We start from the raw sequence: 15,881 nt of genomic DNA, 5'->3' as shown, positions 1-15,881 counted from the left end.
GGCAGGCCATCTTCAGGTACAGCCTCAAAGAATAACTGACTAATAATACGATTAAAAAATTCCCCTGCATTGCAGAGACTAATTGGTTCATTGTGATATATACTACGTACTCTCTGGTCTGCATAAGCTAATGCCCAACTAAGCCAATTTGCCTAGAGCACCACAGCAAATTTTGCCAGGACAAACCTCACACTACACTGCTGCTTGTCTGGTTGCAAATAGTTATAAGATGTATTAAACCCATCATTTAAATGACCAAGAAGTATAAACCTCTAGTGTGATGACTAAACACACCCCCTGTATAAGCATTTGACTGCTACTTCATTATTTGACACTATTGTGCCTTTTCTTAGGGAATATTAAAAAGCTATATAATAAATTGGAGTGTAAATCATTTTCACACAACATTTAGTTCCCCCTATGACAAAAATAAATAAATGACCTAGCAAGGGACCAAACTCAGACTCCTGATGGCTGCTGGCATCCAACCAACTTAACGCATGGAAAGACTGAGATTCCATAAATACAGAAGCTGCAAGTGTGCAGTTTATGAAACAGTCTTTACCAAGCCTAAAAGGAAGGATGAAATACATTTATTCAAGCACCTATTACATACTACAAAGTTAAAACAGGCAATACTTGGAAAAAACTTAAGAAAAATAAAATGTTCTAAACATGTATCCTGGTAAACAGTTACATGCTTCCCTGCCCTCTGCACACACACACACACACACACACACACACACACACACACACACACTTACATACATACACACACCATGTTCCAGCACGATTAAGCACTTCTGTACTCCCGTTCATTTTAACAGCAAAAAGCTAAATACATGCTTAACTCTCGTAGTGGAATCTGTGGGATTAAAAGTATTCAACAAAGCCTGGATTGTGCTCAAAATTATTAACTTAATTGATATCAAATACAAAGTTGGCTGTATTTCCCAGCATCAAACCTGACAGCACGCTGTTCTGTTTGCAGCACGGTAAGTATGTAAGGTGTTAATCCTTTTGGGGCTGTGCTTAAAAAATTACTTAACATTCAAGCCTTTACTTAGCATACAGCTGGTTAGCAGTTTTCTACTAAAACATTGGCTTTGAGCCCACATATTTTTGTTCTGGCACATACCTGGAGCTGTAAAGGGCTGAGTCCAGAAGCAGCAGCAGCTGCCATTGTTGACGGAATGAACTGCACAGGATAGTTATCACCTGTCGAGGAAAACAATGCATGCAGGTTTAGACAATGAGCAGAGAATAACAGCAGACAAGTACAAACAAGGCCTGAGCTCCACCACACTGCTCTAAGCCTAAACATCTGCAAAAACAAAAGAGGTTTGCTGGGCACAGACTTGCAGCTCTTCATTGGAACTTCTGTTCAGCAGATATAGCTAGTAGGCAAACTGGCAAAACATAAATTGCCGTTTTAGACCTAAGCATGCTCACTCTGATTACAGATCACAAAGCACAGCAGCCTTGAAAAATAATTGCACATTTAGAAATATTTTAGGTGATACGTGACACAGAGTGGGATGCCAAGGCCCAGTCTTGTCAAATGCTGAGCATCTGTTGTATTTGAAATTTCTTTTTCTGTACCTTTTTGGTCTAAACAGAAGGGGTGTTCCTAGATTTCAGTCAATTACTTTGAAGTGCCCTTAACATGGGAATAAACTGTGGGATATTCTAGCAGGGAATAAAGCTCAAATCTCTTGAACTCAGCCATTTCATCTTGTCCCTGTTTTGTGCATTGACAATGAAGATCGGGTTGCAGTCCCATACTGACATCAGAAAAGAACCAGATTTCTTTGAGCCACTCCCTGAAAAATCAGAAAACATCAGTTTCTTCTGAGCTTCTTTCTTCGTAGATCATGTTGGAAAATAAGACCATGAGGAGGACTCTGTCACATATAGTCACATGCATACATGCAAACACCCACACTCCATGTTGCTCAAGAGTTGGTGACAGTCATTCCATCCAGGACACAGTTTGTGGGGAAGAAAGCACCATTGACTTTGTAATTGTAGATCTTCTATGATTCCACTTTTAACTGCAATGGATAAAATGATCATGTAGTCCTAGGGTTTGTAATTTGGTGAGGAACTCTGGCTAAGAATTCTAAATACCCCTCCCTAATCTACAACTCCCAGGATTCCACCGGGTGCAGCCATGGAAGTTATAAAAGATTTTCACATGAGGCTGTTAGTGTTCTTAAATCGTTGATATATCAGAATTCAGTAATAAATGATTACAAAATGATTTCAAAACAGTTACATTCACACACTGGACACAGCAAGATTTAAGAATGATTTAGCAACGATTTAAGAACACTAACAGCATCATGTGAAAATCTTTATAGTTTATAATAACAGCATAATTGTGTAGTGTGAAAGAACTCCAGGACTGAGCATTTCAGATAATGTGGGGGCCAATTTTCCATCCTTGCTCCCATCACAAGCCCCCAATGACCAGCTCTCACCAAAACTGGAAATAGCTATAGCCCCTCTTCTGGTATCCCAAAATCAAGGCACAGAGGGAATACTTCCTACATTGACTTCACATAGTCTCCCAACATTTCACACATGAAAACCAGGACACATTTGACCAAGCAACTTCAAAGTGGGCTCAAGATGGCAAATGTTATTAAGAAAGAAGAGCACACAAGCTAGGAGAGACTCAACAGTTTGGTTTTACCTGAGTCTTCCCTACCTTCCTTCTCCTCCTCCCCCCCATCAGAGTTAATGGGATGCAAATTATTTTTGTATTTTGAATTCAGTTGCAGCAGTTGAACTAAGATGAGAACAAAGGAGGAACATGGAGAATGAAAGAAAATCTGGAACATTTTTAAAACAGCGAGAAAAGTATGACAGAAAACTGGAACTGTCCCTGCCAGTTTGGAATGGTTGGAAGGTATTGCACCTCCATGTTTTAGTAGCATTAAAATAAAATTAGGGCTGCTGCTTGTGGTGGTTTACATGGGAAGTAGATGGTCTTGGCACTGCCTATCCAGATACCTGATGCCCTCGAAGCCCAGCATAAAGGCACTGATGTTGCCATTAAGTTTTATTGAGAATTTGTACATTTTGAAACTTTAATTTATCCCTAAGGACAAAATGGGTTATAGATAAACCTAATAACTTTCTACAGGCTAGAATACCTGAGGAAACAGATGTATCCAGCAGTATAGAGATTTCCAGTAAATTTTCAAAACTTATGGGATCACAACCTCATTATCCACTTAGTTTCGCAGAGAAAAGTTCTGGTGATGACCAATAAAGCCCTATATGGCTCAGGTCCGGGCTATTTGGCAGACCGTATCTCCTTATATGAGCCAGCCCAGGCTCTGAGATCCTCAGAGGAGACTCTTCTCACCATCCCACCACCATCATAAGCATGGTTGGTTGGGGCACGAGAGACGGCCTTTTCAATGGCAGCCCCTGGACTTTGGAACTCCCTACCTAGGATGGTCCCTTTCTTGTTATCTTTCCACTGGCAGGCTAAGACCTACTTGTTTAGTCTGGCTTTTAAAACAGTAAGTTTTTAAGGCATATGATGGGATGCTGTTATATTGTTTTAATGTATTTTAAGCATTCTAATCTTTTTAAAGTTCTTGATTTTAGCAATGAATTTGTTTTAATTATTGTAGTAATTTAATGCTATTTTAATATACCAATTTTGTATGTTTTAAATAGTATGGTGTTTTTAAATGTTGTAAGCTGCCCTGAGTATTAGTCCTAGAGGAAAGGTGGGATATAAATATAACAACAACAAATCATCTTATACAAAATCAAGCAAGAAGTACTTCCTTGTATTATGAAGTATATTATGAAGGCACCCACACTAAGGATGGAGTGAACAGTTGAAGCAGGAGTGCTAAGATTCTCAAGTGCCACCTTCCACAAGCAAGTTCTCTGCTCGCCTTTGGCTTCCTTACCCACATCCATTTCTCTTCTCCATACTGAAAAAGACCCTTACTTTAGGAAACAGGGAAGAAGCAGAATGTGAAGCAAGCTCCCATCAGCACATGCACAGTCATTTCTCACCTGGGACATGACATCAGATCCCAAGATCCCCCCAGTAACTATAAGCATTCTGCTCGACTCAGGCTTGCATCCTTCCGAGGTTGCTAAAATGAGTACCCAGACTGTTGGGGGCAAATTAGCTTACTTGCTAATTAGCTTACTTGCTAATTAGCTTACTTGCTGTTCACCGCTATGATCTTTGGAATAGCGGTATATAAATAAAACAAATTATTATTATTATTATTTATGTCTCTGGGAGCCCTTGCTGCGTCTGCCTACCATTTCTCAAGGAAAATGTCAAAACTGTTTTCAAATGATCTAATCAAACATTTGAGAAGCCCACAATGCATTTTGGGAGGCAATCGTTCTGTGCCACTATCTTTCTGAGAGACTATCTTTCTTCGTACCAATTCAAACAAGAAACATATGGCTATTCAGGTGTTTTGGAATCACAGCTCCCAACCACAGCTTCTTTACTATTGCCTATGTTGGCTAGGGCTGGTAGGAATTGCAATCCAGCCATATCAGGAAGACCCTATGTTCCCTAGCCCTAACAGCCACTACTATTTGAAAATATATTCTGTTTATCTAAGTAGCAGATGAGGAGTGCATAGGCAGGTCTTGTCCCACTGATCTTCTCCCACTAATCTTCCCCCATTGCTTCCAACTCCACCTTCATTTCATTGCCATCTTTGCTTCTGAAATTTAGATTATGCCATTCTTGGAACAGGGAACTCCCTCACTATAGTGTCCTGGAAAATGTCATGTTGGAAGCTGGTGTAAATAACTGAATATATAAGGGTTCAAACATTTATACATTAAGTAGCATTCTTCAGAGGGTCCCTAAAATATTTAAAATTCAGGCATATACACTGGGTGCATCTACATTGTAGAACTAATGCAATTTGACACCACTTTAAGTGCTATAGCTCTATCCTATGGAATCCTGTGATTTACAGTTTTACAAGGTATTTAGCCTTCTTTGCCAAAGAAAGCTGTGCCTTACAAAACTACAAATCCCAGGATTCTGTAGGACGGAGCCATAGCAGTTAAAGTAGTGTCAAGCTGCATTATTTCTATAGTGTAGATGCACTCACTGTTGTAATTCAGGGCTGAAAATGTTGCTGACAATATAAGATCACCCTAAAGTAAGAGGTCACTTGGCTATTTAATGTAATTATCAACATCCAACATCTTTTCAGGTTGAACCCACCACTGGACATTGTCTGTAAGAATCCAACATTCTTGTACAAAGCTGGGGTGTTGTGTGTGTATGTGTGTGTATGTGTTAAAAACAGAATCTACAGTTTTGAAAAATGGTGTCTGATGAATTAGACAATAACCATGCTTTCATAAAGTATCACTTGAGTGTCTAATTTCAAGTCAATGTTATGTTCTATCTTTAGGCTATGTTTTTAATAAGCAACTCCTCTGCACATATTTCACATTTCTAATAATGAAGCTGCTGTTTCACAGTGCATACAGAATACAATATTGTAGGTTTAAACATAAAAGGATCCTTCTAAAATAATGCAGCCGGGGAATGGTGAATACTGCCCTCCACACATATGCACACACACAGATGAAGAGACACACAGCCTAGCTCAGTTCTCAAAGACGTAGTAACTTCCCAAACCCTCATAAACACTCTCCTTTTGCTTACTGCCCAAAGCACTACAGTACTCAGACAAGCTCAGTGGAAGTGTTAAGTTGCTTTCACTTTTTAAAATGAATTGTGAGGTTCTAATCCGCAAGGTCTCTCTGCATCATATCCATAATACCTCATCAGACCATTGAGCACAGTATGTGCTTGTACACAGTCCACTAACAATTGGCTTCTGATTGCATATGGAGCGCTGCTACAATGCTTTTGCTAACCTACATTGTACTGGTATCCTACAGAGCAACATTCATAAAATGTGATCATATTCCCCTCTCTTTCTATGAGGCTGATTTTTGTCTGCAGTAGGTTGCTGTTGTTTTTAAAATAACTAAATTGTTTTCTTCAAGTATAAAGCTCATTTCTCTTTATGGCTAGATAATTCGACTTATCTTCTTGAATACTAAACAAAATTATCTGAATAAAGAGTATCCTCATCAAAGTTAAATAATGTTTCTTCAGCAACTATAAATTTTTATTTTTGTTTTTTTTTTTAAAAAGAAGTCACAAAGCTACTGAATTAATGATGCTTTAAATAGGAGAAAAATAAGTGCACAGAGATAAGCTGAGACGACACTGCCAAACATTTCCAAGGCATTCTTTCTTTAAACATTATGAATTATTCATCACTTTTCCATACAACACCCACCCCCATACCATCTCCCTATTTTTGTAAATTCAATATCACTTTCTTTATTTGTACTAAAACATTTTCCATGTCAAACATTTTTTAATAAAAAAAATAAAACTCTAAAAGAATTCCCTGTGGCATCCCTTTTTCACACACAGCTGTCATGCTTCCATGGTTTGAAATAGCTTGGAGTAGGTAGGTAGGTAGATACTATATATGCCTTCAGGTTTATTTATTAGTGTCTGTACCACACCCTGGCTCACCTGTTGGCTGTAGTTTTCCCATTTGCTGATGACAAAGTTATATTCTTTATTTTCCACCCCTTCCCCTATCATAAAGTTGTTCCTTCCAGGATTAAATCCAAGCAATTGAAAGTGAACAGAATATGTTTTTTATAATCCTACTGCATTATCCAGAGAACAAAGCATGACATTTTATACCAATGGAATGCTTTACTGACAGTAGTAAAACTAAAGCAGGGGGCAAGTTTCTTGTGTGGAGAGGCAGGGACTATGAGCAGAGGGGAGATGGTGAAAGTTTAACATTTTTAAATACAGAAGATGCATCTTTCTCCCCTCTAATTTTCAGAGCACAAAAAAAAATGGATCAAGGCGCTTTTCAGTAGCTGTCTTGGCAATCTATCACTCAACATGTTGTAGCAATTTTTTTCAAATTTGTTTCTAGATTTGGAATGCTTGCGTGAGGACCTATTCTTTTTTAATTTTATGAAGGTAGACAAAACAAGTCAGAACAGGTTCATTGTAGGTATAGGTGTATAACAGTGTTGATTACTGGGAGAATGGCTCAAGAATGAAAAGGATGGAGGGGGGGCGTGAGAAAAATCCCTCTCCTTCCTTGTTTTGCAAACTAGCCTTCTCAGCTCCCCTGCTTTGTTGGATTGTGTATTTACATTGGTACTTCTATTGTTTATATATATATTGGTGCTTATAAGTTCCAGGATGATTTACCAGCTTCTGTTTCACTTGTCAAACCAGCCAGTGATTATAAAACAAATGTAGCTAGCAAAGTATTGCTGTGTGTGCATAGCTCTAAAGCCACAGCACAGCAACATTTGCAACTTTTGAAAGTATAGTTCATACTTTACATAAGCATTTCTTCTTGTGAGCACAGCATGTGAGTAAGTCCAACTGACCAAAGCTTTACTATCTATGTTCAAACTGACCTGTTCCATTTTCAGTGTAAATGAAATAAAATGTCATGGTTGATTCTGTTCCAATAGACCACCAATCTGAAAATGGTTATTTGCAGTGTCTTTTCCTACAGAATGTTAATATTAACAAGGCAATTTGCTAAAGGGCTGTATAGAGCTTTCTAGAATAAAAGTGAAATATGTGGTTTGCTAGCTCTTTCCCAAACTGTACCTTACAGTTAGGGTCTGCTGGTCTCTTCCTCTCTGACTCCACTGTCAATGGTTCTGCACACTGAAAACTGAGGTAGAGACTTCCTGGCCCACAACCCACCCTCTTAGGAATGACACTCAGATTTATTACTCAGTGGTTTTAATCAGCTACCTTGCATTGAAAAAAGCACTCTGCTTATGGAAAGTGTCTCCAGCCAATTTCTCCTCATTGCCTAAACTGTAAGTCATCTCATCAGCATGAAGGGGTGCAACTGTCTATAGCTAAAGAAATACATTTGAATTTGTTTAACTATGGATGTCTATTATATGCTTTTTGGAGTCAGACTAGAGAGCCATACAGGACTCAAATGTGGCACAATAATAATTTTGCTTCTGAAAAATTTGTGTCAACTTAGTGCCATCTACTGTATCCTTTGTGTTTTTTGAAAACCACAACATCCTCTGTGTTCTGAAAAGATCTCCTAAACAGGTCGCTCTGAGCTCCCGGTAACATCAACAACTTGATAGAACTATATTGTAATAATGTTTTCACTAACTGTACATTGCAAAAGCCAACTGAGGGGAGGAGGGAGAATAGGAGGAGAATTTGTTTCCTGTCTTTGTGTAAGTTTCTAGAAAGCTTGACAAAATTTGGGCTCTGGGCTCTCTTGGCACCTTTTGATGCTAGAGGCCCAGCCGTAATTGCAATAAAGAAGTCTCTGTGTGATCCCCAGTTTCCGCCACAAGCAGAGTCCCTCAGACCTCTGTGTTAACATATTCAGGAGCTGATGTGAGGATATTTTCTTCCAATCATTTTAGCCCCAAGTTTGATTAAATGAACTGTCCATTGTTGTTGTGTACCTTCAAGTCATTTCCATTGGTATAACTGCTGGCAAAGAGGACATGTTGTTCTCTGTGCATCTTTCCCCATAATATGAAAGAGTCAAAGTAACTAACAGTAATTGCTTAGTCCATTCAAGTAACAGTTGGCGTTCTAACAGCTCTACTTTATGTACCTGATTTAAATAAGGTCCAACCTCTGTAACAGTGTGTCCTAGGAGAATTTTCAAGTGCATGTGGGCCAGCAGACACAACAGTAATTTGAGTTGCACAGCACCTTAAAGTTTTAATTAATTCAGTATGTGCTATAAATACCAAAAGGAATATCTATAAAAATTAATTAGGTTATCTATGAAGCCCAGATTTCTCAATTAGTACTTGCTATGCTAGCAACATTATGTTATACAACGTTCAGAAGTGTGGTAACTAATTTTTTTTTATAATCTGTTATCACTTACATGATTGATATTGGCTAGCTTGGGGCTCCATAATTTTTGGTAACTGTAACAGCGGTGGAAAGAGGGGACCATAATTTAGTATTTAAAATGTTCTAGGTTCAATTCCTGGTATCTTCAGTTAAAAAGAAAGGATCAAACAGCAAGTTATAGAAGACCATTGCCTGAGAACCTAGAGAGAAACAGTCTTCGCAAACAGACAATACTAGCCTAGATGCAAAGAATCCGGCCAAGTAAATAGCTGCTTCCTCTGATCCCTATTGGTGTTTGCACAGTACAGAATGGAAAACCAAATGAGAACCATCCCTTGTTTACATCTTATTTGGATTACTGTAATGCACTCTCCATGGACTGCCTCTGAAAAGTGCTGAGAAACGTCAGTTGGCCCCAAATGCTGCAGCCATGTCATTAACTGAGGCTGGCTATAGGAAGCACACAACTCCCTTGTTGCAACAGATCCAGTGGCTGCCAATCCATTTCCAGATACAATTCTAAGTGCTGGTTTTGATCAATAAAGCCCTATATGGCTTAGGACCAGGTTATTTAAGGTTCACATCACTCTTTATGAGCCAATTAGAGTTCTAAGATCATTTAGAGAGGTTCTTCTCTCTGTTCCACCACCTTCTTGTGGTTTGTTTGATGGAAACGTGGGAGAAGGCCTTCCTGGTGGTTGGTTCAGACTTTGGAATTCCCTGACTAGAGAGGCCAGGATGGCCCCCATCCTCACTGTTCTTCTAGCAGCAGTTCAAAATATTCTTATGCCATCATGCTTTTACAGATTGACTAGGGTTAGTTTTAAAATGTTCTGTGGTGCTGTTATAAGGTTTGTATATAGCCTCTCAATTAATTTTAATATTTTAAATGTTTAATGTTTTAACTACATAAATTATTTTTAATCGTATATATATACTTTTATTAATGTTTTTGTATTGTTTTTTAATTTGTATTGTTTTGAATATGTTGTTTCTCACCTTGAATTCTAGGGGGAAAGGTGGTAACACAGAAATTTCCTATGCTTAATGCCTTTGCATGTTGTGCAAAGTATCAAATATGGAGGAGGGAAGTAAATATCTCTTGAGATTTATAATGATCAATTCCAGTGGTAAATGTTGGCTTCCACGTCAGTTGGGCAGAGAAGCAACTTTAGATTTTACACCAAACTTTTAAGTGCTTTTAAGTACTTTTTGTGACCCCAATCCAGCATGGTCTCCGGCTCGGGCTGGACACCGCTTCCCTCCCTCCCCATCTCCCTCCTTTCCAACATGGCTGCCTCCACCTCCACCTTGGGGTGCCTCCAGTTTATGACTGTACAGGATTGGGGCCCCAGAGAGTGTCAGGGGGTTGCCTTCTCTTTCTCTCCCAGCCTCCCTCCATCTCTCCTAAGAAGCCCTGGGCTGGGAGGGCTGGAGGAGCCCAGCACAGCCTTTTTGGCAGAGGAGTTCCCCCAGAGCCAAAGGGCCCTTTTGACCATTCCTTACCCCCTTCCCCAGGCTCTGCCTCCTGAAGCCGCTTGGGACTGATGTTCAACCATATCTGGAGGGGGGCACAGGATCTATTTCCATTATTTCCTTTCCCCCTATTTTGTAATGTTTTTGGGTAATGTTTCATGGATTTTTAACTCAGCTGGCTGTGTAATACTTTTCAATATGATATTTTTATATATTGTTTTTATTGCTATGTATGTATTTTGATGTTGAAATTTTAATCTGTACGCCGCTTTGATCATCGCGGAAAAGCGGGATAAAAATAATTTTTTATTATTTATAATTATTATCTACAAGCCCAGCAAACCTGGTCCTCCACGAGCTGAGGCACAAAGGAACTAGTGGGAACTACATAGTCTAAGGTCTAAATTTACTTCTGTAGTAGGAACTATGCATTGGCCTTGATCGATTCAGCCCCCAGTGTCAAAATCATTCACAAACGAGTTTACAATTATCTTACAGTTGTAAACCGCTTAGACACTGCTTAGGCGGTATGAAGCGGTATATAAATGAAGCTTGTTTGTTTGTTTTGTTTACATGGTAAGTGGGAATGGACCCTAGGCAGCTGTTCTGTCGGGTGCCATTACAGAAACATGTCTCCATCTTAAGGTTGCCAATCAAGTCCCCACACCTATTCAGTTTCAAACAAGAGATTGAACTGAACTGTAAGAGAAACTTCCCTTGGAACATCTGAAAATAATGCCATTTTCTTTCTGATTAAAAATTTGAAAAACTTTATATCAGATTGATTACATTTTTCTGAAACTGCTTGGAGTCAAATAAAATTTCATGGATCTAAACCCACTTCTTCAGATGCAATGCAGAGTGATAATTTTTATGCTGCAAAAGACTAACAGGGGCATGTTACAGACCACCTGAAAACGGCGGTCTGCCGGCACCACCGGTTGCTGCGTCCGGGAACCACAGTGGCCAAACCGTGCGGTTCCCGGACGCAGCAAAAAAGAAGTCCAAAAATGGCGCTTCTTTCTGCGCCCCGGAATTGGCGCCACGAAGTGCTAGTCGCACACTCGCAGCATCACTTCTGCCACGCAACATCCGGATGCTACGCTTTCGCGACGTCAAGATGGCACCGCCTGTGTGGAAGGGTGCCGCCATTTTGTACAGACCCAGTCCGTACTAGGGTTGAGGGGCGTCTAGAATAGACGCCCCTTTCTAACTCTAATATGCCCCTTCCTAACCCTAACAGGTACTTTCGGCGCATGTGTAACGCGCCAGGGCTACCTTTTTTGAAAATCAGTTACAGCAGTGTTTCAAGGGTGTTAAAATGACACCTACAAGCAGGATGGAAAGAGATCTTGTAGCTGCTTTGAGAATAAGGAATTTATTCTTGTTTTGTAAATCACTGTTTGAATTATTAATGGAAAATAGAGAGAGAGAAAACTGAAAGACTAAGGAGTTTATCGCACAGCCAGGCACAGGATGGGATCAGGCTTCAATGGCCTTGAATGTGTGTTATCGTACAAAAAATTCAGACTTTGTCATAGGGCGACCACAAGCTGTCCCCCAGCCAGCTTAGTTGGCCAATTTTGAGAGATGAAAAGTTTCCATCCTTCAAAATCAGCTGGCTAATCGCAGCTGGGGGATGGCTTTTGGTCGCCCTGTGACAAAGTCCACATTTTTGTGTGCGATAACTGCAGATCAAAGCCATTCAAGCCTGATGCCGTCCCGTGCCCAGAATGGGCAAAAATGGCTGTGAAATAAACTCCTAAATGAGCAAAAGAAGTTGTAGCATAAACTTTCATAGACTCAGTCTACTTTCTCGGATGCATGGAGTTAAATGGTGCCCAGGAATGACCTTTATAATCAGACTAAATGAATAGTAACAGAAATGCAAAACTTGTGGATATGGTGATGAGGTAACAATTTCAAGTTGAGGGACAAAGGCAGGACTGTACCAATTTCCTTCTGTTCTTATTCACGTCTGAATAAAATCTGTATTCTCAATATAATTTTTTTAATACACACAAACACAATCTTTCTGGTATTCATGAGAATATTCCTATTTCACAGATTGGTTGGCAAAGTCAAGGCAAAGTAGTATGTTGCCTAAAGAAAAAGTGGTCAACAGCTGGGTGTAGAAGTAGATCCTAGTCACCTTAGCATCTGTTATACCTAATAACCCACAAATATTTTTTATGAAGCTGAAGAGCACAGTGAAGCAAATAGAAATAAATTATCCATTGGTATTTGGCACAATATCTTACTTGAAAAAATATTTTTAATGTGGGCTACATTTAATATACAAATTACATTCTAACACATAAGGGTTTGCTTCAGAACTGATCCCAATAACATAAGCAGTAGATTCCAACTGTGCCTTTGTAAATTTTACATTTAACATCCATAGGAAATGCCTTAACCATTTTTTTTGTTTAATATTAATTAAAGGTGGGAAAGATTAATGAGCAAAATAGAGATGCTGCTTCTGGGCTGAGGTCTTGGTTTACAAGGAAAGAATATACACATGAAAATAAGGTTGACTTTTATTTACTTAAATATCTTCTTACCCTGAATTCCTTTGCAAACATGGCTTTAAACATTTAAAGTTCTGTTTACAAGGAGACTCTGAAAGTAGCTTCAAACCATTATATCCTTAATTGAATTCCCCAGGAGCCCAGTAAACTCAAAGGAATAAAGAAAGAAATCATAACATTTGCTAAATCATCTCCAAACATCTCTCACTGTGAAGTTGTGTGACCTGTTACAAGCCTGAATTGATGATTGCGGCTGAACTGCTGAAACCTCTGTTATTTAGATGAAAATCATACAAAATGCTGCCTATTTGAAAAACACAAATTAAATCATACCTGCCTTCACTTTTTATCTCTAATTATAAAGAAGGCTTGCACAAAAGATGAGTATGTGTACATGCTGATGAGAAAGGGCCTTAAAAAAGAGAGATATGTAACCTTCCTATAAAAAACTAGGCTGCTCTCACATGCAAATTGGCAGGGAAGTGGGTCAATAAATTCAAAGGAAATGATTTCATGGTACACAGAAATAAAATAAATATAGTTCCACACAACCAATTCCCTGGGTGTCTCTAGAAGTAATTTTAATCTAGATCTGGGGGGAAAATCCACATATCTCTTTCCTACACCAGTTCTACCACCTCATCTACATGTGTCTCACCATCCATAGCAAAATGGGTCACAAGAGTAACTATAGCTCATATCTTAACATTCTAAATAGCTCCACATTTCTATCTACTTACCTGGCTTGTAAGTTATTCCTGGGGGGAAAAGGAATCCCTGCTGGGCTGCAGCAGCTGCTGCCAGTGTCCGCTGGTCGTGTGGAAAAATTGGGATCATGAGCGGAGGCATGTGACCCTGAACCTGCTAAACAAAAGAGAATCTCTGATCAGAAATAGCACAAATTTGTCCTGACAGATACCTCTCTTAGCCCTGATAGCTTGCTTGTGTTCACAGAGTTCCACCGAACCTTATCCTCACCATAACCCTTACCAATTTCACATTATCACATCAAAGCCCATGCTAACATTGCTCTCCATCAGTGTCAAATGTGCAACAGCTTTATTCGCAGGTACTTTTTTCTTATTCTGCCTTGCTTTGTTTAATTCCTCTGTTTGTGCAGAAGTAAAACAAGATAATGCTCTTGAGAGGGCAACTTTTCCCATGTTTTCTTTTTTCCCCTTTGTCTTGAATTCAAAAGTTATGTTTTCAGTTGTTTCTCAGATTTCATTGCATCCATATCTGAAGTGTCCAACATTTTGAATGCCTGCATATAATTAAATATTTTCAAAATATTAATATGGATTAAATATTTCCTTAGATGAAATTCTTAAGAAGCAAGACTACAGCCACTTGTAGTCCCAATTAAAAGAATGTTCCTTGCTGTACATACCTTAGTTGTAACATACAAATTGTGTGTCTACTTAAATGATTTGGCTTAAAGCACTATCGTATAGCATGATAATTATGGAATAGTATTCAGAGAGCATTTCTGCATACATCCCACCATATCAAATTCCATTTGACCTTCATAAAACCCCCCACATATAATTAAAAAATAAAGTTTAAAAAAATAAAAAGCAGAAATTTCTTTAAATTCTGATGAGATTTCACATTTAGCATATAGAATTGGGCAGATTGAGGCCCAGGTATGAGTCAAAATTCACTGTTTATTATCCCAAACCCCTGATATATGACAGCCAGGTTGTAATAGGACTGAATTGGATTGCATGCTTTTCCTTTTTTTGTTTATATTCTGAAATAATACAATGATTTTTTTGCAATGATTACCAGCCAAGTTAACACAAATATGTTTCTTTGAATTATAGCTAGAAAGTATAAAAATGAATTATGTGTTACCAGGAAATAATTTCATCATCCCTCTTTCTTTTGTTGAAAATGAATAGCATCAAATGCTATCAAAAAGTTAACATGGGTGTCCAAGCATTTTCTTTTTTGTTCTGATTCCCAGGAAAACTTTGTATGAATAAAAATCTCAATGTTGACCTATGACACCATTTAAATGCTACCAAATTTTGTTGTCATATCCATGTTTCTCTTCCAATGTCTGATGTGGACCAGAAACGCTACTGTGTGTGTACTTCTAAGAGAACTAATTTACCAACAACTCTTCTCTGGGGGGAAAGCCCTATGATGTAGGTTAATAAAGGTCAAACAAAAAATAAACACTTTACAGAATTTTTCGGAATCCATTTCTCAAGAAAATCAACTTATAATAAAAAGGTCTTTGTGCAATTACTGCCATGGCACTCAGGCGTGAAAGAAACTAGCTGTGAGCAGCCATTTTTTTTCCTTTTAGCTGAGGTAAGCCTAGTTTTCTCTGTTAGTGACACATTTTACATGGTTAAATTGAAGTTGATCCCCATGTGCCCAGTATCAACTTTTTATAATACTACAGAGTTTCTTGTATGATAATCTCTCCCCTGATACTGTGAATAAACAATGTAATTTGTAATGTTTGCATGAAACAATATATAAAACATCATGGAGAAGGTGAATATAGTGTGTTTTATACACACTTCAAGTGTTTTAGAGTGGACACTGAATCAAATGGCTATGTGGTCATACAGAACTCCTAAGTTCCAAATAGGAAAGAGTCAGTTTGTAGTTATAGTAAAATATTCCTGTTCATTTGGGGATGACACAGCAAGAAACAAGAGAGCAGCTTTTAGCTGAGAAAAATAAGTATGCATACTAAATCAATGGACATTTCTAGAAGTGACTGAAGCTTGTTCCTCAGATGGAAGTAATTACTGCATACATGATGAGCAGAAGTAGATCTTACTGAAAGGAAGGAAATGTTACCCAAATCCACATTGCCATGTCGAGCCCTCTCCTCTGTCTCATTCAGTTAAACTCACTGTCTGATATTATGGTCATGAAGTTTATTTATTCTTACTCTAGATTATTGG

General features: G+C 38.6%; 1 protein-coding gene across 10 annotated transcripts in view; it reads right to left on the bottom strand.

Annotated features, from left to right (window-relative positions):
* SOX6 (SRY-box transcription factor 6) overlaps positions 1-15,881 on the bottom strand; it is a 581,763-nt gene that overhangs the window by 131,926 nt on the left and 433,956 nt on the right. For 8 of the 10 annotated variants that reach the window (XM_042446808.1, XM_042446810.1, XM_042446807.1 and 5 more), the window contains 2 exons: positions 13,692-13,815; positions 1,139-1,218 (listed from right to left, as the gene is read on the bottom strand). In XM_042446808.1, coding sequence (XP_042302742.1) covers positions 1,139-1,218; positions 13,692-13,815 — 204 coding nt within the window. The remainder of the gene's footprint in view (positions 1-1,138; positions 1,219-13,691; positions 13,816-15,881) is intronic. The other 2 variants (XM_042446812.1, XM_042446813.1) reach the window with 1 other exon arrangement.

The sequence above is a fragment of the Sceloporus undulatus genome, chromosome 1 (genome assembly GCF_019175285.1).
Source record: "Sceloporus undulatus isolate JIND9_A2432 ecotype Alabama chromosome 1, SceUnd_v1.1, whole genome shotgun sequence".
NCBI classification, from domain to species: Eukaryota; Metazoa; Chordata; class Lepidosauria; order Squamata; family Phrynosomatidae; genus Sceloporus; species Sceloporus undulatus.
The sequence above is the reverse complement of the archived record's forward strand: the minus strand, read 5'-3'. Positions and strand labels throughout refer to the sequence as shown.